The 24,749-nt window shown below is 43.1% G+C and overlaps 2 protein-coding genes across 3 annotated transcripts in view; both read left to right on the forward strand.

The window, feature by feature from the left end:
• The window catches only part of ABCC8 (ATP binding cassette subfamily C member 8), a 73,669-nt gene extending 60,297 nt beyond the window's left edge, over nucleotides 1-13,372 (forward strand). Inside the window, exons 30-39 of one of the 2 annotated variants that reach the window (XM_064714959.1) lie at nucleotides 2,319-2,421; nucleotides 3,748-3,861; nucleotides 4,483-4,603; nucleotides 4,762-4,892; nucleotides 5,446-5,524; nucleotides 6,392-6,500; nucleotides 7,956-8,059; nucleotides 8,840-8,973; nucleotides 10,247-10,309; nucleotides 12,766-13,372. In XM_064714959.1, coding sequence (XP_064571029.1) covers nucleotides 2,319-2,421; nucleotides 3,748-3,861; nucleotides 4,483-4,603; nucleotides 4,762-4,892; nucleotides 5,446-5,524; nucleotides 6,392-6,500; nucleotides 7,956-8,059; nucleotides 8,840-8,973; nucleotides 10,247-10,309; nucleotides 12,766-12,903 — 1,096 coding nt within the window. In that variant the 3' untranslated portion in view covers nucleotides 12,904-13,372. Of the gene's footprint in view, nucleotides 1-2,318; nucleotides 2,422-3,747; nucleotides 3,862-3,917; nucleotides 3,967-4,482; nucleotides 4,604-4,761; nucleotides 4,893-5,445; nucleotides 5,525-6,391; nucleotides 6,501-7,955; nucleotides 8,060-8,839; nucleotides 8,974-10,246; nucleotides 10,310-12,765 lie in introns of those variants that run through there. The other variant, XR_010440564.1, reaches the window with a different exon arrangement.
• A 5,031-nt stretch (nucleotides 13,373-18,403) lies between these two features.
• Nucleotides 18,404-21,653, forward strand: KCNJ11 (potassium inwardly rectifying channel subfamily J member 11). The gene has a single exon (XM_064715287.1). It carries the CDS (start codon nucleotides 18,633-18,635, stop codon nucleotides 19,833-19,835), a length of 1,203 nt encoding a protein of 400 aa, XP_064571357.1. The 5' UTR covers nucleotides 18,404-18,632; the 3' UTR covers nucleotides 19,836-21,653.
• Nucleotides 21,654-24,749: the final 3,096 nt, after the last annotated feature.

The following is a 24,749-nucleotide window of genomic DNA, read 5'->3' on the forward strand; positions in this document are numbered from 1 at the left end:
AATGATTCTGTATTCTTAAAAACCTGGTAACCTGGAGACACTTTCTGAAGAGAAATTCTGATATTTTTGCATCAGTCCAGCAACTGTGGTAACTTTGCATCCCTGTTCCGCGTGCATGTGCATGACTGACTCATGATGCATACCTCACATTCTCTGAGGCTATCTGCCTCACATTCTCTATCTGCCTCACACAGTTCCTCCTGGGATGAGATAGGGGAGTTAAATGTGGCTGAATTGGTTGCAGCAGCAGCGTGGCCACGTCTGTGCAGTGAGGGCTGGGGACAGTGAGCCCTGAGGAGAGGAAGGGCTCCCCAGCCCTGCCATGGTGACACTAATGCTTGATTTAGAAGCAGCCATTCTGCTCTGCAAACACACCGTGCTCACAGCCAGCCTGGGTCCTGGGCTGCACCCAGAGCCCCTGGGCAGCAGGGCAGGGAGGGGATCCTGCCCTCTGCTCTGCTCAGAGCCCACCTGCAGCTGCATCAGCTCTGGGGCCCAGCACAGCAAGGACAGGGACCTGCTGGGGTGAGCCCAGAGCAGGGCACAAAGATGATTAGAGATGAAACACCTCTCCTTTGAGCAGAGGCTGAGAGCTGGGTTTGTTCAGCCTGGAAAAGAGAAGGCTTTGGGGTGACCTGATTGTGGCCCTACAGTACCTGAAGAGAACCTGTGAGAAAGATGAGAGAGACTATTTACAAGGGCATGTAATGACAGGACAAGGGGAATGGCTTCAGGCTGAAAGAGAGTAGATTTAGGTTAGATCTTAGGAAAAAGTCCTTTATTGTGAGAGTGGCAAGGCACTGGCACAGGTTGCCCAGAGAAGCTGTGGATGGCCCATCCCTGAAAGTGTGCAAGGCCAAGTTGGATGGGACCCTGAGCAAGCTGGGCTGGTGACAGATGTCCCTGGGGGTTGGAATGAGATGATCTGTAAGGTCCCTTACAATCCAAGCCATTCCATCATTCCCCACTGCACACAGCAGACATGTCTCTTATGTCTTAGCACATGGCTAAGTTGTGGGCAGCTAAATTATTTCTTTTCCACCAAGTCATAAACTTTTTATGTGAAGTCATTCCTGTGCTCAGAAGAAGGATTAAGGTACTCTGCAGTGAATGATTTTGAAAGCTTCTACAAGCCATGTACTTCATACATAGATATTCTTCTATATGTGTTAGGAGAGCTGAGTTTATAAATAGTCAGTGCTTGTCACAGCCATAATAGCTAAAGGGTAAGGTAAAGTTTCAGAGGGGGATATCAAGTGTATTAAACTTTATCATTTAATAAAAAGGGGAAAAAGGTGAGATTTGGGTGCTTGAACTAAATCTTCAGGCCTTTGAGCTTTATATCACTACCCGGGAAAAGACTTTTGTGCCAGGCTTGTGCATTAGTAGCTGTAATTGTTGGTACACTTGATTACTGACATCACTTTAATTTACTTTTAATTTATATTAAAAACTATGCAATTAAATATGCCCAGCTAACAGGGGTGACTGGCTGACTTGAGCACTTGCCAAGACCCTCCCATACCTGCTGAATTCATGGCAGATTTCATTGGCACAGCTATTCTGATGAGTGGGTACAAATTCACTATAACAAACTATAAACAGGCTTATTTGTGATTAATCCTGTTTTGTGTACTAATTCCTTGAGGGAAGGGAAACAGTTCTTTCCAAGCACTTTTTGTTGTGCCATGTTCTTGGACTTCCATTTTCCAAAGTGCCCCATTTGTTTAATGATAAGGACAAATGCATTTGTTTAATATGAGTGCTACTATAATGGGAAGTTCTTTGAATTTATACTTTTGCAATTGTTACCATTTCTAGGCCCTATGGTAATAAAAATTTTAAAACATGAGTTTATATGATTGAGGAAAGCCAAATCCTGCAGCATTAATGCTTCTTTTCACGAGTACTAACATGCATTATTTTTCTCATACATATTTTAAGTATTTTAGTTTTAGATTTCTCTCTCAATTATTATGTCATAAAATACATTTATAAAATGCCCAGTGGAAGTCCTAGAGAACTTCAATACAATAATCAATTATATTGTAATCAATGCAATAATATCCACAAATTACTTCTCAAGATACTGCACAAATACATTTGGCCTGTGTCAAATACAAAACTACAAATAATGTCACTCTGAACTATTGATAGGCTGATTAATACCCTGTGCCAAGCTGTCCATAAGCACATACCTCAGAAATTAAATTTTGCTTTCTATTTTTCTGAGACCCCAAGGCCTGACTCCTTTTTTTTTCTTGTTTCCTCTTGCTTTCCTGCCTTCTTCCTTTCTTTTTTTTCTTTCCTTTTTTTAGATATGAAGCCAAATTCCGACAAAAACTTCTTGAATACACAGATTCCAACAACATTGCCTCCCTTTTCCTCACAGCAGCCAATCGCTGGCTGGAAGTTCGCATGGCAAGTACAACATCATTATTACATTACTATTATTACTGTTATTATTTCATATACACAAGGAATTTTTAACTTTGTTCCGAGTAATCTGATGAGGCATCCAACAATTTCTATACCTTTGCCCTCCATGTCTCTCTGGCTGTAATGATCATATGCCCAACCCATCCTGGTCACTGAATGGGGTATGAATTTTCCCCACAGCCTGCAGCTGTTTTTCCAAGACAGGAATAGTTTTCATGGGTCATACTGGCTCCTCTGTGTGTGAAGAGTGATCAGAGCTAGTTGAGCAGTGCCACCAACCAGCATGTTATTGTAGAGCCATGTCAGTCAGTGTCAGCAGCCTCTGCCTTGTGGCTTCCTAGGAACATTTCAATATCTTAGAAGCTCTTCTAATTAGATAAGTCTGAGTCTGTTTTGGGGGTCATCTGAAGAACAACAAAGATATTCAGTGGCCTGTTTTCTGCTCAGTGAAGTGGCCTGGCATGAGAAATGGTTTATTAAAAATAATCCTCTAAGAAGCAAGTAAAAGAATTTTATGTTGTGGAAGGTTCTATCACAATTTTAAATGCAGGTGTACTAATGCTGTTCTGGTAACATGGGTTTCTTTTAGATGTGCTAAATGTATGTTAATTCACTTTTCATGTCACACTCTATGGCTTCGTTTTGGACTTCTCCTTAACTGGTACTTTTTCTAATTTAGTTCAGGTATTGGTTATGACTTGAATACAATATGATTACCCTATTATATGTTCAGGGCTAGACCCCCTGAAGTCCCTAATTCTGATCAATACTGATATCACTTAACAGTTCAAACACAGACAAATGATAGTTATCCTCCCACAGAGTTTGTTTTCTAGTCTGTTACACAATTTTACTCAAAGAATTGTCTGTGGGAAGTCAAATCACCAATGATTTAAATTAAAGCAGAAAGAGGCCCTTAAGATAATAGGTGTGTGCTGTGCAAGAGAGGCTTGTTTGAACAGTTATGGATGGTAGGAACTCAGCAGCAACAGCAGAGCCTCCCAGCAGTTCATCATCAGCCACAGAGATGGGATGCATGAGCACTTCCCTCCTATCCCAGGTAACTTCAGCTGCATGATTTCAGCCACCTCCATTACATGCTTTAGGTATCTGTGTTGGTTTCCCCAGCACAGCCCTGCTTGATAGCAGTAATAATGGGTTCCTGGTTAGGTCTGGATGGAGTTCCATGGGGTTTTCTGCCTGTGTTTGGAAATGGTGCAATGGCTTTGTTATTTGGTGTGCAAAGTTATGAGAACGTTTTAATCCTTTGTAGACTTATAATGATGGAGCTTATTCATATTCCTTCAGGAGTACATTGGAGCATGTGTGGTGCTCATAGCAGCTGTCACTTCTATTACCAGTTGCCTGTATAATAAAATCACTTCAGGACTTGTAGGCTTGGGACTAACCTATGCTCTTATGGTAAGAATCTCAGGATCCTTTCTGTCTCTCCCAAACATTTTTTTGTAATTCCTCAGGGCACAAAGATGAACAGGAAGATTGAAGGTGTCTGTACATCTCTAGTGGGTACTGTAACATCATGGAAACCATGTGTTTACTTCAGTTCACATGTGATGGTTGACATATTTGAGTGTATACTTTCTTCAGTTTTGAGATCAAATCTCATTGAGGTGTTAGTTCAAATATGTCAATGAAACATGAACAAGTTGCATCATAATTTTTTATACTGTGTTGCATTGTGAATAATACATTTTCAGTGCATCAGCTGTAATTATGCCCTGGTATGTCATTCTAGATTGTCCAAACTTGAGTTACCAAAATTATGTCTTTTCACCTGTCTTTATTGTTCCCCCACCCTCTTTTCTGTTGGTGTAGATCAGATATCCACAATACCAAAGTCTCTGTGCACTGCAGTTAGGAAATGTAACCTTTAGTCATTGTTGCCTCCCTGTTGGTGTTGTACCATCCAGTGCATTCACAACTTACTGAGGCGTTCATGTGTAGGAATATAAATTGCATGCTGGTCAAATGGTGCAAACTACTAAAGATCTGGGATTCAGTTGTGTGTTTGCTTTACATCAGGTGTCAAACTATCTGAATTGGATGGTTCGTAACCTGGCTGACATGGAGATCCAGCTGGGGGCAGTGAAAAGGATCAATGGCCTTCTCAAAACAGAAGCTGAAAATTATGAAGGGCTCCTTTGTAAGTGCAGTTTTGTGCAGCATGCAGAAAGCTTGCTGAAATTTTAATGACTTTGCAGTGTATTGCCATGAAAAATGTAGTAAATCACCTAATGAACCAACTAGTTTATTATAAGAGGGTTGATGTTGGGTTTTTTCCCCCCTGTGCCCATGGTACAGCTTCATCACAGATTCCCCAGAACTGGCCAGACAGAGGGGAGATCCAAATCCAGAACCTCAGTGTCCGATATGACAGCAACCTGAAGCCAGTGCTAAAACATGTCAATGCCCACATCTCACCAGGACAAAAGGTAAAGAACTCCAGTGGTTCTCAGAAGCTCTTTAGACTAGCACATCACATAAATCAGAGTTAAAACATACCACAGAATGCTTTGGTGACTGAATTACAGATGATTTTTTTTCTCTCAAAGCATGTAGTGCACTGTTAAGGAGTCTGGGGGATTCTTAGCTTGGTGTATTGAGGCAAACACCCTCCCTCTCTGTATCCCAGTGCCTCCTGTCAGCACACAGTGCCAAATGAAGTGACAGTGAGCCCTTACAGTGCTACACCTACTTTTCATCCTTCTCACGTGACTCTCTTGTCTTTGTACCCATCATTGCCATTCTCCTATTGTACCTGTTATAGGACTGGCCTTGATTTATCCTTAAATGCTCAGAACCCTAAAAGACAAAAAGTGAACACAGCAATTCTATAATGGCTGGTTCAGTTTGATCTGTCAGGAGGAGAAGAGGGTCATGTGAATCAGAACAGCTCCTCCACACTCTCATCTGCTGTGTCAAGTACAGATGTTATCCATTTCCTGTATTTCCATTGCCTGATCTTCATCTGCTTTTGTGTCACAGATTGGGATCTGCGGCCGAACAGGCAGTGGAAAATCCTCCTTCTCTCTTGCATTTTTCAGAATGGTTGACACCTTTGAGGGTAAGATAACACTTTTGTGTGTCACTCAAGCTTAGCTCCTGAAGGTTCTTTGGTAGTCTTTTCCTTAACAGCAGCATCTCTGAAGTGTGATTTTCAAATCTGCAGGACACACTTTCTGGCCTTGTTTAAAGCTGCTATCATCTGTCACCTAACAGCTGTGCCATTTGTAAGCCAGATCAATAAAAATTCTGCTTGATAGAAGCAAAAGTCCAAGAGTGACAGATGACAGCCTTTTGTGCAGTTAAATCACAACAGTAGGACCAAAGCATAAAAGGGCAAGGTGTTCAGGTGTAATCTGTGCTCAAGGCACAGAAGGGATCCACCAGGCTCAAACAACTCAGCACTTGGGGGTTGCAGCTTGGCCTGCTGCCCTGGAATTTCCTGCCATATTTCCTGCTTTTTGGACCATGTCCACATGCCTCACAGGGTGCATCTCAAAAAGATGTCAGCCTGTTTCCCAGCCACATCACCCACAGAGCCCCTATACAGAAACGCAGTTGTACTCAGAGATAAGATTTCATAGTGCTCAACAGTAATTTGGTTTTCTGAAAGGCTTGTTGCCCCTGGTAATTAATCCTTGATTGAAGTAATGTCTGACCCTGTTGTTTGATAGCTGTGTAGTGATCCAGCAGTTAAGCAGTGTATCTAATCATTCAGAAGGTACTTCAGGCCCCCTCTGTGTGCTTTCCAGCTGAGCTTACTCTCAAGAAGGCTGTGCTGGCTTTTTAGCCAAAGCATGTTTCTTTGGTGGAGAAGGGGCTGTGTGATACAGTTCCTGCCATACTGCCTTTCAGCCTGGAAGTGAGCCATGTCTTGGCCAGCAGCTGTGTGGCACAATAAACACACTGTGCCCTTTCTTTTGAATAGGGAGGATTATCATTGATGGTATAGATATTGCCAAGCTGCCCTTACAGACACTGAGATCCAGGCTGTCAATCATCCTCCAGGATCCTATTTTATTCAGTGGAACAATCCGGTGAGTATTAAGTGCCAGCAATAAAATAAAAAACATGAAATTGCTTATATTTCATACAGTAAGAATTATATGTTATATTTCTGTCTGTGCTTTTAATTCACCTCTGCCAGACTAACCTTTCCTGTGCCTGAGCCTGGACAGGACACTGTTGGCTGCAGACATCCCATGCCTGGGAAGCAGAGAAGGCCAATATTTTTTCCTCCAGGATCCAGTAATCAGTTTAGCTCACTGATCAAATACTCATAACCACCCATAATTTCTTGAAACCTTCTCTCTCCTACATCTGTTTTAATCTGTCTGCCTTAATACATGAGATGTAAAAATGCAGACTAAAAAATTGCTGTAGACAGAGAGAAAGCAAAAGAGCAACATGAGAAGTACTGAGAGACTGGCTGGCCTGTTTTATCCTGGAGCCTCTATCTGTGTTTCTTCTGAGCCATTTCATCTGTGGCACCAAATATGTTAGCTTTTTTTTTTTTTCCTTTTTGCATTCTCCTCCTACTTCTCTGAGAAGATGATGTAGTAGTAGACACAATGGCCAAAAGTTCCAGTTTCCAACAAATGCCCTTCCCTGTGTCTGTGCCATTTACCTTAGGAAGAAACAGTACAATTCTCAGTGCACAGTTACATCTCCTGCAGTTTTAGTTTCTACTTAAATGATCAGAGTTCACTGAAAAGGATACAGGCTTCAGGACATGCCTGAATAGACCATGATTCATTCACATCAGAAGATGATGTGATTGTATTCCTTTGTTTTATTAATTAATCTATTAAAAAATGCATTTAGGCCAGCATCAATCCTTCACAACTCATACAGCAGGAGTAAAATGTAAAAATAGTGTCATGAACCATTGAATCTTTTATTGTCATTGTACATGCTAATGTAATATGATGTGAGATTCACATTTGTTACTGTCACTTCTGGGCCACAGCAAGCTAAAATAATGTTTATCTGTTCATAAATCCAAGGTTTTTTGAATTGCAGTGAAGACTTCAATCTCGTAATGCAGTATGAAGCTTGATTATTCTGTTAGCATTTCTACAGCAGTGAAGAACAAAGTGACATTGTATTTAAAAAGAGGGAGGGTAGAATTTTGGCCTTTGTTAAAATTGAATGTTAATGGTTGAGTATAGTCACAGCTTTTTCTAGTAAAACATGAGATTTATTTAGTTTATACAGACCAAAATAAATTCCAAAACCATAAAGATAGCCACAAAATAGCAAGCTTTTCCCTTTCTGCCTGACAGTTAAATTTTCACCTTAATCACATTGGCATAAACATTGATCAAGTCTGGGCAATTCAGTGGATTTATACCAATGATAGATCAGAATCAAGCCCAGACCTTCAGTGTATGATTGTGATTATCTGCAGGTTTGTTCCTAAGCACACTAAGAGCAGAAATCCATTGCAGCAGTTTCTGTTGACTGATGTTCTTGAATTCCCCCTGCTGCAGGTTTAACTTGGACCCAGAGAAGAAGTGCACTGACAGCATGCTCTGGGAAGCACTGGAAATAGCTCAGCTCAAGCACGTGGTGAAGGCACTCCCTGGGGGCCTAGGTAATGAGACTTCTTCTGAGAATATTGTTTCCAGCATTCACAGTGTTCCTGTTTCACGCTTGTTTATTACAAGGGTAGCTGATGAAGAAAGAGCTTTTGAAGTTTGTGCAAGGTGACAAAAAGTGCCTGCAGGCAAATGTCCTATGTCTGTATAACTCCTTTACCAACTGTACCTGGGGCGCAGAATCCTCTTTTTTTCAAATGAATGGCTAAATTATTTTATTTCAGTATGTCTTTGTTATGAAGCAATGAGCTTTATGGGTCTTGTTAAATCAAATAATCTGTCAACAAGTCATCTGTTACCTAGAACACTTTTGTATATTCTAATAGTCATGTCCAAGGAGGAAGATCTCTAAAGCTTCAAGGTGTGAATCATTTGGCCATGCAGAAAAAAAAAAAAAAAAAATCAAAAAACCCCCACCAAACACCTAACAAAATACCAAAAAATAACCAACAAACTTCCTTAAAATGGTAAGTTATACAGCCCTAGGGTAAAGAAATGATGGGTGCTGGTTTGACTGGGGGTGCAGTGTTCTAGACTGTACATGTTTCATTGAAACTCACTCTTGAACATCCTCAGCTGCTCTGATGTCTAACAGATACAGAGATTATAGGGAGACAAAAGTACTGGTGGTGTTGAACACTGAGAATAAGCAGGCAAAAGTGTGTCACCAGCAGCTGTAAGCCTAGGAAATACTACTTTACACTGAAAGTGAGACTGTTTTCCAAGCACATGCTTTATTCTGATCTGACCTTTGTGATTTTCTGTATCACTTCCAGATGCAATAGTCACAGAAGGGGGTGAAAACTTCAGCCAGGGCCAAAGGCAGCTGTTCTGCCTGGCAAGGGCTTTTGTGAGGAAGACTAGCATCTTCATCATGGATGAAGCCACAGCATCTATTGACATGGCAACAGTGAGTTTGAAGTGCTTCTGATTTCTTTTACTTGATATGTGAAGTAAAAGGTGGAAAACAATTCTGTCTATTCTGTAATATGCTTACACCATATTTAGTTGCAGACATACTTACAAGCCCAGGTAGTTGTGAGTCACTGCTAACAAATCTAAAGAGCTTTCAAACCATTTTACTAGGGATTGAATAGTTATTCCAGAGCTGATTGCATTAGGAAAATGAAGCATGTTATTTTAATTGGCAGTGGGGTTTCTAAAGTAAACAAAGCTGGAGAAGGTCAGCTGGGATGGTCAGTGAAGGGTGATTTGGCAAGTGACAAGTTTTCCCAGCATGGGTGGCAGGAAGTTAAAAGGTTTGAAAGTAGAGGCAAGGAAATAAACACAGACACAGAAAAGACATACTGGATTATTGCATTAATTGCCTGGAATTTCTAGGCAGATGCTTAGGCACTCAGTAATAGTGCAGTGACTGGGTTTAAGCCAAATAGAATAGTACATTTTTTCATCTCTTATGTTATTACAGGAAATATTTCCATTTTCTTTCCACTGTAAGTAAAGAACATAATTGGAGGGGTTTGTTAGAACAGCTACAATTTTTAGTTCAGTAAAATGTTGGTGTTTGAGCTTCAGCAAGGGAACCATAGTGCAGTTGGAACACATTTTGAATTTTGAGTTTTCCTCCTTTGCAATACTTCTCTGAAGAGCAGCTAATAACAAATGGAGGTATCTGTGCTTGTGACACTTCCAGGCAGTTTGGAATGCAACAACAGGCTCCTAAATAGCCAAGGATGAGTACTTGTTGAGTGAGAGCTATGTATGCTAAGGCCACCTTAAATATCATCTCCACTGTTAACTATGCCAGGTACAGCGCGGTCCCTTGCCTGTCCCTGCCACCCCTTGGTGTTAGATGTCCCCATTGTGCTGGGACATTCCTGGGCTTGCACTGGGGTGAAGGACACGCCACGGAGGCGCCAGCATGGGCAGCCTGGCAGCACCTACATTCACCTTGGGTCTCCTCAGTGTCAGACTGAGGCCAGGACAGCGGGAGTTTGGGGCCAGGGCACAGCTCTGGTGTCGGCTGAGCCCCAGAGGCAATGGCAGGAGAGAGCAGGCTCTGCCTTAGTTCGGACACAGAGCTCATGTTTCACTTCTGCAATGGATGATAAATAACAGCATGGAATAGTCAGTGGTTACTTACTGAAACCTTCTTATTCTTTATCTTGTCTGTCATGCAACTTCTGTTGTTTGAAAAGCACCAAATGTTGTTCCTTCCCTAGGAGAACATTCTCCAGAAGGTGGTCATGACTGCGTTTGCTGACCGCACTGTGGTTACAATTGCAGTAAGTACAGTCCCTGCTGCCATCCTAATGCTAACAGGGATCTGAAATGCCCCATTAGTCACTTCTTGTCAGTGTTAATAAATGTGGTAATTGGGCCAGTCATCTTTTTCTTTTTTAAAATAGTGTTTAAATGTAAGCTTTCTTTTCCTTTTTTAAATTTCTTACTTAAATTCATAAGAGTGGCTTCTTAAATGTGTTGCATAAGTCAAATTACCTGTAAAGGTACATAATCTAAATATGCTCTCTATCTTCTGTTTCCCATTTTAAGCTAATTTAAAATGCCATATACTTTGCTGCAAAATATAAATTTCATCAAGCTAAAATAATCATTTAACTAAGGACAAGTAAATACACATTTCAGGGAGCTGAAATGAAGTCAGTATGCTCCTTAACATTTGAAAATTCAACATGAGAAATATGTGCTCAGGAATCTCTGAGCATCATTTATTTTCACCTAGCAAATGTATAATAGAAGATCTGATTTATCTTATGGTATCCATCCAGTGTGTCTTTATAAAAAAACAAAGGAATCATAACCATGACATTTCCTGATTTCTCTGCATGAAATTCAGATTTGCACTGTATTTTGCATTTATGTATCTTTTTCAGTTTGTTTGGGGACAGGCTGAAAAAGCTTTATTATTCTTTGGCACTCTTAGTGAGTTTTAAACTGCACAGTTCAAACAATATTTTGGAATAAACTTACTTTGAATATTTTTGCTTACTTCCAATTGTAAATGAGGTTTACAGCAGGTGGGTTTGTATTCAAAACATTCTGTAGTGGAAACATAACACAGGGGGTTTGTGGGATGGGTAATGGTTTTGGGGGTGTTGTTGGTTTTTTTTTTGGTTGGTTTGGTTTTCTGTTTGTTTTGGGTGGAGTTTGTTTGTTTGTTTGTTGATTTTCAGGTGTGGTTTTGTTTTGTCTTGGTTTTGGTGGTTTTTTTTTTCCCAGAAAAAGCCATGTATTCCTAATTTCTGTTTAGGAAGAATAGGAACAGTAGGAGTTACAGTTCTGGCTCTCTGTTATCTTCTGTATTACTCACAATTACCAGGGTGGCAGCACTGATTGTGTTACACTGAAAGAGATCAGACAAGGGCAGCAAATTCAGCTGGAATGTGATATTTCAGTCCCCTGCCCCTGCCTGTGGAATGGATAAATGTCATAGAAACTGCAGAAGATATGAGATTTGTAGATGCCATCAGTGATTATTTTATGGAAAATCTGGCTAGGAAAGCCTGAGAAGGAAATACAAGAGTTGTTTTGATACTGAGGATGCCCAAGACTTGATTAGGAACCTTATGGGTGAAGAGCAGCTGTGTAACAGCAACCATAATATTCTGAGATTAAATATCCCTGAGGGAGTGAAACAGATCCAAAAAAATCCCATGCAGTTACAGTTAACATGAAAAAGTGGAATTCTGTCAGTATGAAGAGGCTTATAAAAAACTAAACCCAAAAATAAATGGTAGGGAAAAAAAAACCTAAAAGAAGCAGTAAAGGAGATGGAATCTGACAGGGATTATGGAAATTACTGAAGCATTTTATTTAAAAAGAAGATGGAAACAATGCATGCTATTTGTTTAGGTAATGCTTGAGTTAGGATAGAAAAATGTGGTATGGACAAAGAAATAAAAAAGATTATTAGGAACGAGAAGACTGAACTCAGAGTCAGTCACACATACCTTGAATACTGTGTGCAGTTCCAGTCTCCTTTTGCCCAGAACAACACATTACAAGTGAAAAATGCTGAGAAGCACAGGATGATTTTGGAGGTGTTGGATTTGCTCCTGGAAGGGAGCAGCTGGGCAGGCTGGGGCCCTTCTGTGAGGAAGAAGGACAATGTAGGGACATGAGAGAGAGGTCTGCCAAGTCACAGGCAAGGGGTGTCAGGTGAAAGTCTGAGCAACACAGCCCAGAGCGCGCAGAACAGGGAGTACTTGTTCATGCAGTGGGGAGGAAGTGTGGAAAAGCCTTTTCCAAAGGATATGGGTGCAAAATGGTTGTGAAAGCTCAGGAGAAGATGTGGCCCAAGTCTTGTAAAACTGACTGGATCAGCTTTCTAAATAGACAAACCACATAAGCCCAGGAGCCACCCCAGACCCAGATACAATCCAGGAGTGGGAGAATTCCCAGCTTCCCACTGGCACTTCCACACTCAGTTGTCCAGTTCCTACTCTGCCTGGCTGCCTTCTTTTGGCTGCACTTGGGAGCAGGACTCTGGGCTGGGGACTTTCTAAAGGGAACTTTAGGATTCCTCATACTAAAGTACCTGTGTAGTTTTTAGGTACTTGAGTATCCACCTGGCTCTTGGTCTGTATATTTATCTGCACTGTTTACACAGAAAATACGTAGCCTTTATCAAACTTGAACTTGATAGGAAAATTCATCTTATCCTGGAATATATTGAATAGAGAGATACACTGACCTGGCATTTTGTTTATTTGTTTTTCAGCACCGTGTGCACACAATCCTCAATTCAGATTTGGTTATTGTAATGAAGAGAGGGGTTATTTTGGAATATGACAAGCCTGAGGTTCTGCTAGAACAAGAAGACAGTGTCTTTGCTTCTTTTGTACAAGCAGATAAGTAATAAAAATAAATAAAGCATTTTAGAATACAATTTTATTATTTTATAAAAAATGTAAAATACCTGTAAATAAATATTATTTCATAATAAATTGAGCTATTCCTTTTTTAATAAAATGAGCCATTTTTTCCATCCAAAGCATTAATGAATTATCTGTATACTTTAACTTTTGGTATACTACTACTTTTCTTTTTATTTGCTGCCAAAGAATCGTGAAATATATTTGCAAAAAACTACATGGGTGAACCACAACAGGATACACATCAAACAAACATAACCAGCATGGAGTTTTTATGTAACTCTCAACCCCCATCATTTATTAATATGTTATTTTTTATGTGTCATAGCCTTACTGTCGATAATGTTCATGACTGACGAAATGCAGAAGGAAAAATGATATACCAAAGGTATCTCTCAAAAGCTTGTATCTCTTTCAATGAAATGACTCTGTAAAGCTTTAATATCTAAATACAAAATCTATAAAACATTTTTTATATTGTGGTTTATTGATAGTGCCTGAGTTGTGCCTTAGACTCTCCTTTAATCCTGTCGAGAAATGAAGCACAATCTGATTCCATCTTTCTGCCCACTGAATACTATTACACTGATTCCAAGCAGGATGGGGGCAGACTCCCTCCCAAACTGTGAAGAAGCTGAGGGGAGGCAGGCTGTGATAAAGTATCAGTGTTTAATGTACACTGTTTCCAGATCAGTGCAGATGTACCAATTCATCTGGAAATTATCCCTCCAAGTCTGGTAAATAAACAGCATTAAACCTTTCAGTGCAGCTCAGGGCCATGACAGCTTGACTCATCATCTCCTAGTTTCACATATTTCACCCGCTGTCGTGATGTGTCTAGATTTACTGTGACCCTTACCAATAAATTCTGGACACTAAAGACAACTTTTAGCCACTAAAATTATCCTAATTCAGCTAGACAGCTACTCATCCCTGCCCTATGACAGTCATTCTGAGACTTTTTCATTAATAGAGGGTTAGAAGGTCAATAATGGAAGGCTACAATGAATTTTTCAATGATTTTTGTACAAGTTTACCTTTACCTGATTTTTTTTACAAAACAAGTTTACCTTTACATCCACTTTTTGTTTTGTTACTTCCCCTATTTGAAGGACTTCTAGTGCTTAGGAGAGCTCTTTATCCTTTGGGGGTTTTGGGTTTTTTTCACTCTTTAGCCTGCTCAGTTAGTTTGGAACCACTTTTTAAAAGCTTTATTTTCTAGAACAAGACACCTCAGTGTTCTCATGGGACCTGTGGTATTTTAAGGCATTACTTCTAGCACTGCAGCAGAGAGCCAGGGAAAATGAAGAACTGCTGTTGCTGTTTGTGTTATCAGTTCCAGAGCAGAGTATTTGCAGCACATCCCTGCTGTTACTTGGGCAATCATGAAGGGCAGGCAAGTGGCACCAGAGGAGAGTGCAGAATGAGCAGTGGTAAATGAGCAGGATGTGGCAATGCAGATGAAAGGCATCAGCTCTGACATTGCCTACCACCCTTCGAGAGAGAAAAAGGCCAGTTGGGAGCTTTCTCCTCCTCCAGGGAATTGTTTGCTGGGCAGTGTCCAGGAAAGAATGGCTGCAGAACTATTGCAGGGTGTGTTTTCACCCTGGAATGCCAGGCTTCCATTAGGGCTGAGAGGAGAAGTGGGACCAGAAGGGCACAGAGCAGGTTTCTGCCACAGCTCCTGGGCATGCTGTCTCCTGGCTTCCCATTACTGCTCTAAGACAGGATCTCATCCTGTAAAGGCTTAGGAAAGCACCACTCTGCAGGACTCCCCAGACTCACACTGCAGAGGCTCTGCAGCCCTCTGTGGAAGCTCTCAGAGATCCTAATGGCAGGGGGAGAGATGCAGAGAAGTGAGGTTTTTTGTGCTTTGAATGAAGTGTCTGGGATTTGACACTGCAGTTTGGGCTTGCTCCTACTCCACAAGCTCCTGCCAGCCTCACCCAGAAGGGAATGCAGGGAGGAAAGGACAGGGGGCTGGACTTTATCCTGCAGCGCTAAGAAATTACAGCTCAAGAGTGCAAGTGTCACATTTCCATTTTAAATGGGGCTTGTAATTCCCAGAGTAGCATTGCAGGAGAGTAAGGTGAGTTCATGCATATCCAACAATTACCAATTTTTAATGGTACCCCACTGCTGAATCAGTATCTGTGACCAAGGAGGCTCCTGGCTGCCACTGGGACAGGGCATTTCCTCAGCACATTTCAGCTGGTCTTGTTTATGTGGGACCAGGGAGTTCCTGCCCCTAACTCCAAAGGATTAAGGGTCTCACCAGTGACCAGGAGCAGTTCCCCAGAACATTTTTTCTGTGGTGTGAGGCTCATTGACATTACCCAAGTCAGCAGACCTCGTTGCCATGAGATGGGCAGCCCAGCAGTCTCTGTTAACCAGGCTCACAAATGTGTTTGTGTGGCAGTGAGGCATCACTAAGCAAAGGGCTGTACTGCAATGGCTACAAGCCAAGCCAGGGCTTTCGGTTTTCCTGGGGGATGATAGGACTTGTCCCAGCCCCAAAGGTGTTAGGGGATAGGCTGCCCATGGAGCTGCACCAGAGTTTCTGTTGTTGCTTTGTATAAATGCTTCCACTAGACAGAAAACTTTACAGGGTTTACTCTCTTGTCTTACTGTGGCCAGGAAACACTGCATGGCTCTGCTTATCAGTCCTCTTCCAATCTCTGCTCCTGCCTCCCCTTGTGGCTTTGCAGAACCAACTCTGATCTCTTTTCTTCTGCCTACCTCCTCATATTGCAAGGTGATTCATGAAACTTCATTTCAGACTAACTGTGTAGCCTCTGAAGCTTTACTCAGCTTCTAAAGGCAGAGTAATAACATGGCAACAACTAAATTTTAATTTGACAGTTATCATAAGATCTTGTTTGATAGCCATTAAAATTAGAATAAATGGAGGGGGGGAGTTTTGAAGTGTAAAACCTATTTTGTGGGTGGAAGAACTTACCCCTCATGATTCAGTACTACAGAGTGGGATTGTTCATTCCTGTGAGCCCAATTGTTTTCAGCAGCTCTTAACACAAGTATGTTGGCTCACTCAGAAGATCTGTCACTTTTTTCTTTTAAGTATCTGCCACTTGATCCACAAAGACAGCTCTAGAAATTCTTCAGCAGAAGCCACTGGCTTTGCTGTCCCCTCTCAGCCCCTAAGTGCTCAGAGATGAAGGAAAAGAAGTGGTCAATGACAGTCCCATTGCAGAAGTGGAAGCAAGGAAGCCCTGCTCTAGAGAGTTCAGGATTCCTAAAAGCAGCGTGATGACTATGCTCATAAATCACCCTTCCCTGGGTCGTTCCTAGCACAGGCCATGCAGCAATTCACTCTTCCTCCAAAACCCTCTCCCCGGCACAGGTTTTATCCATCCCACGTTCATGGAGGTACCGCCCTCTGGAGGAAAAGGCACAGAATGAAGACCACGCTCAGAAAAGAGTCAGGAAAAACGGCACAAAAGTCAGGATTGCCTCTGGAATCCCTATGTCCATATCTGCAAGGGTGTAAAATGCTGCCCAGGAGTAGCCTGGTGTTCTACAGCCTGTTTAGGCTCACTGCAAAATTCTGGAAGTAGGACCTGCTGCCACAGCTGCAGAACTACACATCTGACAAGTAAAACTTCAATCAACTTCATCCTCTTGGGTTATGGGTTTTCTTTTTCATGTTTAGAAAGAAAAATGGGGTCTTTTAAAAAGAAAAAAACCACAACCAAACTCTTTAAAAAATTAAATTGTCATATAAATCATGTAGTTAACAAACTAAAAGCATAGGTGCAGATGACATCCACACCAAGGGCACAAAGAGAGTTTAGGAGATGACTAGATGAAGGGATGTAGAAGAGAAAGGGCTAGAGATAGGGCTTAGCCACCTTTGGCTAACTCAGTGGCCTGGCAGCCACGTGCCAGGGCACCTTGTTGTTATTCTAGCTTTATTTATCAAAGCAGCAAGAAAGATGAACCAGATTGGGAAACTGACCCCTCCAAAGGGAATCGATGTGCGCAAGGACATGCCACAATCCATACACAGAAAGTACAAATAGTCCAAAGTAATAGTAAACAATTAATTACAAGACCTATAACAAATTCTCAGAGAGCTCAGGGTGATTATTTCAAACCACTATCCTGAAATCCCTTGGTGGGCTGCTTTAAGCAGCTGTAGGTGGTGGAAGTTGCTTTCAACCCCAACTGGCTGATTCCCAGACATCACTGGACAATTGCCTTGCCCAGGGAATCAGTGCCAAGAGCTGTTTGCAGTGTGTACCAAAGTACTTAGAGCCAAAACTAAAGGAAAGTCCATGGACACATGTCGTGCAACTAGAAAATAAATAATCACAAATCCATTGGTACTGAAGAAATAACTCTTATCCAGAATATCCTAGGATGCTGTAAAAACTCCACAATGTTGATGTCTAAACTGAAATAGAAGCAAAATATTGAAACCAGAGGAAATAAACACATCAATGAGAATATTGCTGTTTATTCAGCAGCAAAGCCACATCAGAATGTTTTTACATAATGCATCTTGTCAGGACACATCCTCATAGGCATGCCCATGTATGTATTTATACCCACATATATATGAGAGATATCCCAGTGTCCCCAACAGGTTCTAGCTTCCTGCCTCCCTTTGTTGCCTCTTCCGAGGATTTTGATGCCTGTCTGGAAGTTCATGTCACTGGGGTTAACCCTTTCTGGCCAGATTTTTTTTTTTCTTTCAACTTTTGCTGCCATATGGACTGTAGACATTTTCCTGAGAAGCCACAGCTGACACCATTTCACAGTCTCGTCTCTGCACAAAATAAACAAAACAAAACAAACAAAAAAAAATTTTCCTTATTTATTCTAAATAACTCTGGCAGAATTTTAAGTGGGATTGAGCCCCTTTAGTTCCACGTTTTTGTTTAGCCATAATATCCTTGGATTCAGCTTATTCAAGCAAATTTCCTACCACTTCCTTGCGATTTATCAGATGAATGCTTTCCTCCTACTAACCAAAAGACACACAGGTGAATTTTAGTATATACATATTATTATTGTTAATGTTATTGTTATTATTGATACTATTGTGTTATTATTATAAATATATTATTAGAATGTTGTTATTAAGATATAATTATTATTATTACTATTATTATTATTACTATCATCATTATTACTATTATCATTATTACTATCATTATTATTATTCAAATTCCTTCTTTAAAATTGGCCCGTACCATTTTCCCCCTCCTGCCCCCATTTCACGGAATAATCACCCGACATGCAGCCACGGCGTCCCACAAAGGAACCCCTGCTAATGGAAGGCAGCAAACCCGTCCTGCATCAAATGTTTACATACAAACCGCGGCCCGAAACCCTTCCCCCGGAGGGAAATTAAAAAAAAAAAAAAAAAAAAAAGGAAAGGAGGGTGAAAAGGTAAAGAAACGCCCCCAGCTCTGGCGAGGAGCGCTCCCGGGCCGGCTGCGGCGGCGGCGGCGGCGGCGCTCCCGCTCGGCGCCGGGCGCGGCCGCGCCCCCGAGCCCGCGGCGCTCCCTCGGCCCGGGCGCGCAGGGCCGGCAGCGCGCAGAGCCCGCGGAGCGCAGGGGCGCGCAGAGCCCGCGGAGCACAGGAGCGCGCAGAGCGCACAGGAGTGCGCAGAGCGCACAGGGGCGCGCAGGGCCCCTGGGCCCCCCCGGCTGGCGGGGCGGTGCGCGGCGGCGGTGGCGGCGGAGCCATGCTCTCGAGGAAGGGCATCATCCCCGAGGAGTACGTGCTGACCCGGCTGGCCGAGGATGTGCCCGATCACGCCCGGTACCGCGCTCGGGAGAGGCGGGCGCGCTTCGTGGGCAAGAACGGCGCCTGCAATGTGGCCCACAAGAACATCCGCGAGCAGGGGCGCTTCCTGCAGGACGTCTTCACCACCCTGGTGGACCTCAAGTGGCCGCACACGCTGCTCATCTTCACCATGTCCTTCCTGTGCAGCTGGCTGCTCTTCGGCATGGTCTGGTGGCTCATCGCCTTCGCGCACGGGGACCTGGACCACAGCACCCGGCTGCAGCGGGACCCCGCCGAGGGGACGGCGGGCTCTGCGGCCGCCTTCGTGCCCTGCGTGACCAGCATTCACTCCTTCACCTCCGCCTTCCTCTTCTCCATCGAGGTGCAGGTGACCATCGGCTTCGGGGGGCGCATGGTGACGGAGGAGTGCCCGGCCGCCATCCTGGTGCTGATCGTGCAGAACATCGTGGGGCTGGTGATCAACGCCATCATGCTGGGCTGCATCTTCATGAAGACGTCGCAGGCGCACCGGCGCGCCGAGACCCTCATCTTCAGCAAGCACGCGGTGATCGCGCTGCGGGAGGGCCGGCTCTGCTTCATGCTGAGGGTGGGCGACCTCCGCAAGAGCATGATCATCAGTGCCACCATCCGCATGCAGGTGGTGAAGAAGACGGCCAGCCTGGAGGGCGAGGTGGTGCCCCTCAACCAGATCGACATCCAGATGGAGAACCCCGTGGGGGGCAACAGCATCTTCCTGGTGTCCCCGCTCATCATCTACCACGTGATAGACAAGAACAGCCCCCTCTACGACATCTCCCCCATGAACCTGCACCACCACGAGGACCTGGAGATCATCGTCATCCTGGAAGGGGTGGTGGAGACCACCGGCATCACCACGCAGGCCAGAACCTCGTACCTGGCGGACGAGATCCTCTGGGGCCAAAGGTTTGTGCCCATCGTGGCGGAGGAGGACGGGCGCTACTCGGTGGACTACTCCAAGTTCGGCAACACGGTGAAAGTGCCCACGCCGTCGTGCACCGCCCGGCAGCTGGAGGAGGACAAGAGCATCATGGACACCATGCCGCTGTCCCCCAAGGGCACCATCAGGAAAAGGTCTGTCAAGCTAAAGCCCAAGTTCACCATAAGCGAGGAGCCTTCCTGATGCCTTCTGACTGGGAAACTCTGTTAGGGCTTTGTGTCTGAATGATCTCATGAACTCAAAACACTGAGGTGGCCTCTTACTTTTTTTTTTTAAATTCAGGTTGGTAGCACAAGGTATGTTCTGGTGTTATTTATTGCGGGGAAATCTAAAGCTAATTATATTTTTTTAAAGGTGTGAGAGATTTCAAGCGGAACTGGGAGTAGGGAAAATCATGGTCTGCAGCTTTAAATTTCAATCCAGACTATTTAATCGCACGATCATTTTGCCTTGATTCAACTGCAGGTAATGACACATTTTCTCAAAAAATAAATGTATATTTATCCTCAGAGATTGCAGGTTTTTTAGGGTCTTGCAGTGTTTGCAAGTCAGTAGTTTTTAACTGGTTTTTTTTTTCCTAACTTGAACAATCAATATAACAAAATAAAAATATTAATAATTAATAAAGTAGGCTGGATTTAAATGATTAAAAAAGGGTTAGGAAATGGCACAAGACCAGATCTGGAAGTGTATCTATATTATACTGTATGTCTCAAAGAAATTAACTGCTGGATTTGCATCATCCATATTGTGTTGTATGGAGCCACTCCTACCACATGCAGTATGAAATGTATTTGAATATTTACTTTTGTTTATTTTAAAAGCCTTTACACTTCCAAAATAAAACATTCAGGAATACCTTTTTGTATTGTACATTTCTGAGAGTAAGCAATACTTTGCCTTTAAAAGGAGTAGCAGATAATATATAGTTGAAGTCAATTATAAATAGGACAATTTTGCATTTTAATTTCAAAATGAAAAGAAGCAGCATTCCCTCTCTCTAAACCACATGGCAATAGGATATTCAGTACAAGAATTAACCTCTCCCTTGGGTCACGGTGAATTCTGCTAGATAATCGGGGAATAAAAATAGAATTCCATATTTTGAATGAAAGGACAGTGCTGGATGCTGAAAATATATCTGCATGCAGTAGGGAAAACCTTTTACTCCTTTCCTTTTTGTAAAAGAAACAAAGGTTTTTTGTGCTCAGGGGAAGGAAGGGTGCATAGGACAGCATGTTCACTCCTGGGATGCTGTGTCAAAAACATTTCTGCTGCTGAGGAAGCAGTTCCTGCTCCAGTCTCATCCTGAGCTCCCTGTGCAGCTGGTGCCTGCCTTGGTTTTAGCTGGCTCCAGGATCTGTCGTTTGCCAGCAAACAAGGAGCCATGTTCGCTCTCTCCGTCCCACGGTGACAACAGGAGCAATTCCCCTTCACCCACTCCTGCAAATCCTCTCTGGAGCTCCCGGTAGCAGCAGCAAGTTCATTCCTGCACAGGGTTGTGGGACATGGCACCAGCATTAGCTGCAGGGCAAACTGCCCCCAGGTAATACAATGTCCAAATGAAACCTATAGAACATCACAGAGCTGATCCACACCTGGTTTTACAGGCTGTGCAGAGAGAACCAGCTTACTTTAAACATCATTATTCAAGGAGGATCTAGTGTCAAGACTTGTGTGCTCTGTAGCTCACAATAGACACTAAAATTGTTTGTGTTGGCAATAATATGGCAAATTTCTGATGGCTTGTCAGTGTAACTGTATGACAAACTCATTCAAAAGGATAAGAAAACTTCCACAGTGACTGTGGAATATTTTCAGGCATTTATAATACAACAATCAACATTTGGGTGAAATCAAGTATTGGGTTAAAATGAAAAACCATTTGTTATGTTTTTGGTGTTTATGTATTTTGGTTTTATGAAGCATTACCAGACTGCCAGTCACAGGAATAAATGCCTGCTCAGTTTCCAAATCCCCAGTACACCTATATAATTCTGTGAACAGCTCTGAAAATGTGAAATGAATTTCACAACAAAATGACAGTAAAATTAGCATTAGCAAGTAGTCAGCAAAGAGAATTTGGAAGGGCACATTTTATATTATAATCATACCCCTCCTCCTGCATTTTTAAAATAGGGCATGATTAAATGCCTTACGTGATTAAATTTCTTCTGTAAGACCAAGTTGATTTGTCACATTATTTTCTGGCTTTCCCTTTTTCCTGCCCCAGTCTCCCATTGCCTCTCAGAGGGCAGCTACAGTAGATCTCCCTGCATTTCCCAGGCACCTTTGTTCCTTTGAAAGTTCATTGTTCTTTATCACTTGTCACAAAAACACTGCTTTGTTCTCACAAGAGTTGTACACAAAATATTAGTTGGCTTTCCAGTGACTTGAAATCCTTGGCCTGTCCCTACGTCTCCTTAGTGCCTTATTTCAGTGTGTGAGATGCACCTCAAGGTTCTCCCATAAAACTACTTCAGCTCTGGCTAAAAATCTTCTCAAGATTTGACCTAAATGTGAAGCAGTTTCAGCAGCAATACCCTGCAACTATTTTCAGGGACTGATGCAAGCTTGTTTTTTGCCCTGGGGAAGTCTGTGAAGCTGAGAGGTGGAAAATTCTCTTTGTTCCCTGTGAGATGGGAGGGGAAGGATGGGAAGAAACAGCTTCTGTTCACTGGGCTGCAGTCAGGAGCATCTTTTATGTCATTTCTTTTTCAAAATCTGCCTGATTCTTCTGAAGTCTTGCAAAAAAAAAAAAAAAGGGATCATAATATTATGAGGAAGGGAGGATTTGTGCTGTTAAAATCACCATAGTGAATTATTTGAAGCAAAGAGCTGGTGATTTTGAATTTCAGGATTGTTGTGATATAAAATCCTTCTGTTCTTTCACCATTTCAAATATTCAGAAGCATTTTGGGGGCAGAGCAAGGAGGGATGAACGTATTTATTTTGCACTAAGGATATTCTTTTTGGGAATCCTTTCAATTTGTCATTTATGAACTGTTTGGGAGCACAGGTACCTGAAATGGTGCTCAGAGCTCTCCTTCTGCTGCCCACCCCCATTCTCTGTGGGAAGGCTCTGGGGAAGGCAGCAGTGCCATCATTTGCACACAGAAAAGTCCTCGTTCCCAGCAGTGAGCAAGCACTGTGCTTTCCATGGGTGAACTCAGAAGTGAGTGGGCTTCTGAACTTTCTTTCCCAGCCCACGTCTCCTTTGGGAGGCGGTGTCACGGTTTGGATCCCGCAGAGCTGCGGCTCCCACGCGTGCTGGGGGCTGTGGGGGCACCTGGAGTTTGCATCCCTGCCCAGGGCTTGCCCTGCCTGGGCTGGGCACATGGACGCAGGCAGGGAGCCCAGGGAGTGCATGGAATTGCCTATTGTGTGCTTCAGGAGAGCATGGCCAGTCTGTGCTCACAGGCTCACACTGCGCATTCACTGCTTTTGAGTTTTGGAGCTGCTTGGATGGGGAGCAGGATCGCAGAAGGGGAGGCTGCAGGACACTGGGATGTCACAGCTTTAAAATACTTACAGTGACTGCTGGTGAGCCACTGGGCATCTCAGTCCGTGTTGCTTTTCCTAATGAAATCCAAACATATGTATACAAAATTAGGTTATAACAGGGTCAGAATTTCTGTCTTTGTCCCTCAAGGCACATGATAAGTGCAGTGTTACAGCAGTGTACGGTGGTGGGACATGTCCCTGTGAAATAGACACAAGCCAGAAATGAACTGAAGAGATGGCATTATAAGGGAAAAGAGAGTCAGGAATGCAGAATAAATACATTTAAAATGCAGAAGTTACACAGTGTGGAGACAATGGCAGGCAGTAATAAACCATTTGATTTTGCAGCAGCAGCAAAGGTGTGATGATGCTCGGATGAGAGATCAAAGCCCTAAAAAGCAGATATGAAAGGCTGCAATGAGAGTCTTTAACAAGGCCAAGGTCTGCATGCTAGCACAGATTAGCAACAGGGTCAGTGTCAAAATTCAGGCTGCCCTGAAACATGAGCCTGGGCTGGGCATGGCCAGCATTGCTCAACCCAGCGGGTAAATATTGCTGCTTGTTGAGCAAGGTGGGAGCCACAGCAGGGCCCTGGTAAGAGCAGTGCTAGGAGGGCTTGTGGGGGTCTGACCCCTGTGTTAGTTATGTATTAATAGCTAATAATATCAAACTAATGAGTAATTAACAGCTCTTGGAAAACTGAATTTGTGTCTCTGTGTTTTCCTTCCTTTTCCACTCTTTGTACCTCAATCACCCCAGGTAGTTATAGGTTTGCTAGCACAGATTGTTTTGATTTGGGACAAAGCACAAACATGTTTTGGGGAGTAAAATACAAACTTAAATTAGACAGTAATAAACCAAAAACTTCTGTGAAATTGCCCATCTTGCAACTTTCACAGTGATTACTTGTACAAAGCATGGAAATATCCATTCTCAGGATATTGATGAACCACCATGGGTTTATGCTGCCTGTTGTTCATTGTGCAGGTCTGAGTGGAAGGGGAAGTGTTTTGGCTCTTTGGAATAGGGTTATGGAGAAGAGATTGAGGTTCAAAATAATTTAAGGCTCCCTGGTTACACCTTTTGTGCTCAATGTCATCCTGGCATTTCCACTAAAAATGGGCAGGATAAGTGCTCTTTGCAGGGCATGTTCCATGTGGAGCTCCATCCATCCAGTGCCAGCTGCCCCATTCCAAGGTGGACGTCATCATCCCAACAGCCCTGATCCAACATCCTGGAAGGCAGCAGGAAAACTTCCCACCCATTTCAGTGTATTTCTGGATCCACAGGCATCATCTGCCGGGCTGCTGGGAGCACGTGCTGAGGCAGGGAGAGGATTTTCTCCTCCTGGAGCAGGAGAGCTGCTGGAGGTGAGGAGGAGGCCTGGGGGAGCTGGGGACACGTGCTCAGCTTGGCCAGGCACTGCCTGTGACTCAGGGCTCTATTTTTGATTCAGCAAGGGGAGAAAGATACGTGATACAAACCTCCCCACCCCACCGAGGAGAACTATTAAAAGAGCAGAAGACATTCCTGAGAGGCTGCAGATGCTGCTCCGTCCTGCTCTGAGCACTGCAGGGTGCCTGCAGAACATGC

Source organism: Zonotrichia leucophrys, chromosome 5 (genome assembly GCF_028769735.1).
Source record: "Zonotrichia leucophrys gambelii isolate GWCS_2022_RI chromosome 5, RI_Zleu_2.0, whole genome shotgun sequence".
NCBI classification, from domain to species: domain Eukaryota; kingdom Metazoa; phylum Chordata; class Aves; order Passeriformes; family Passerellidae; genus Zonotrichia; species Zonotrichia leucophrys.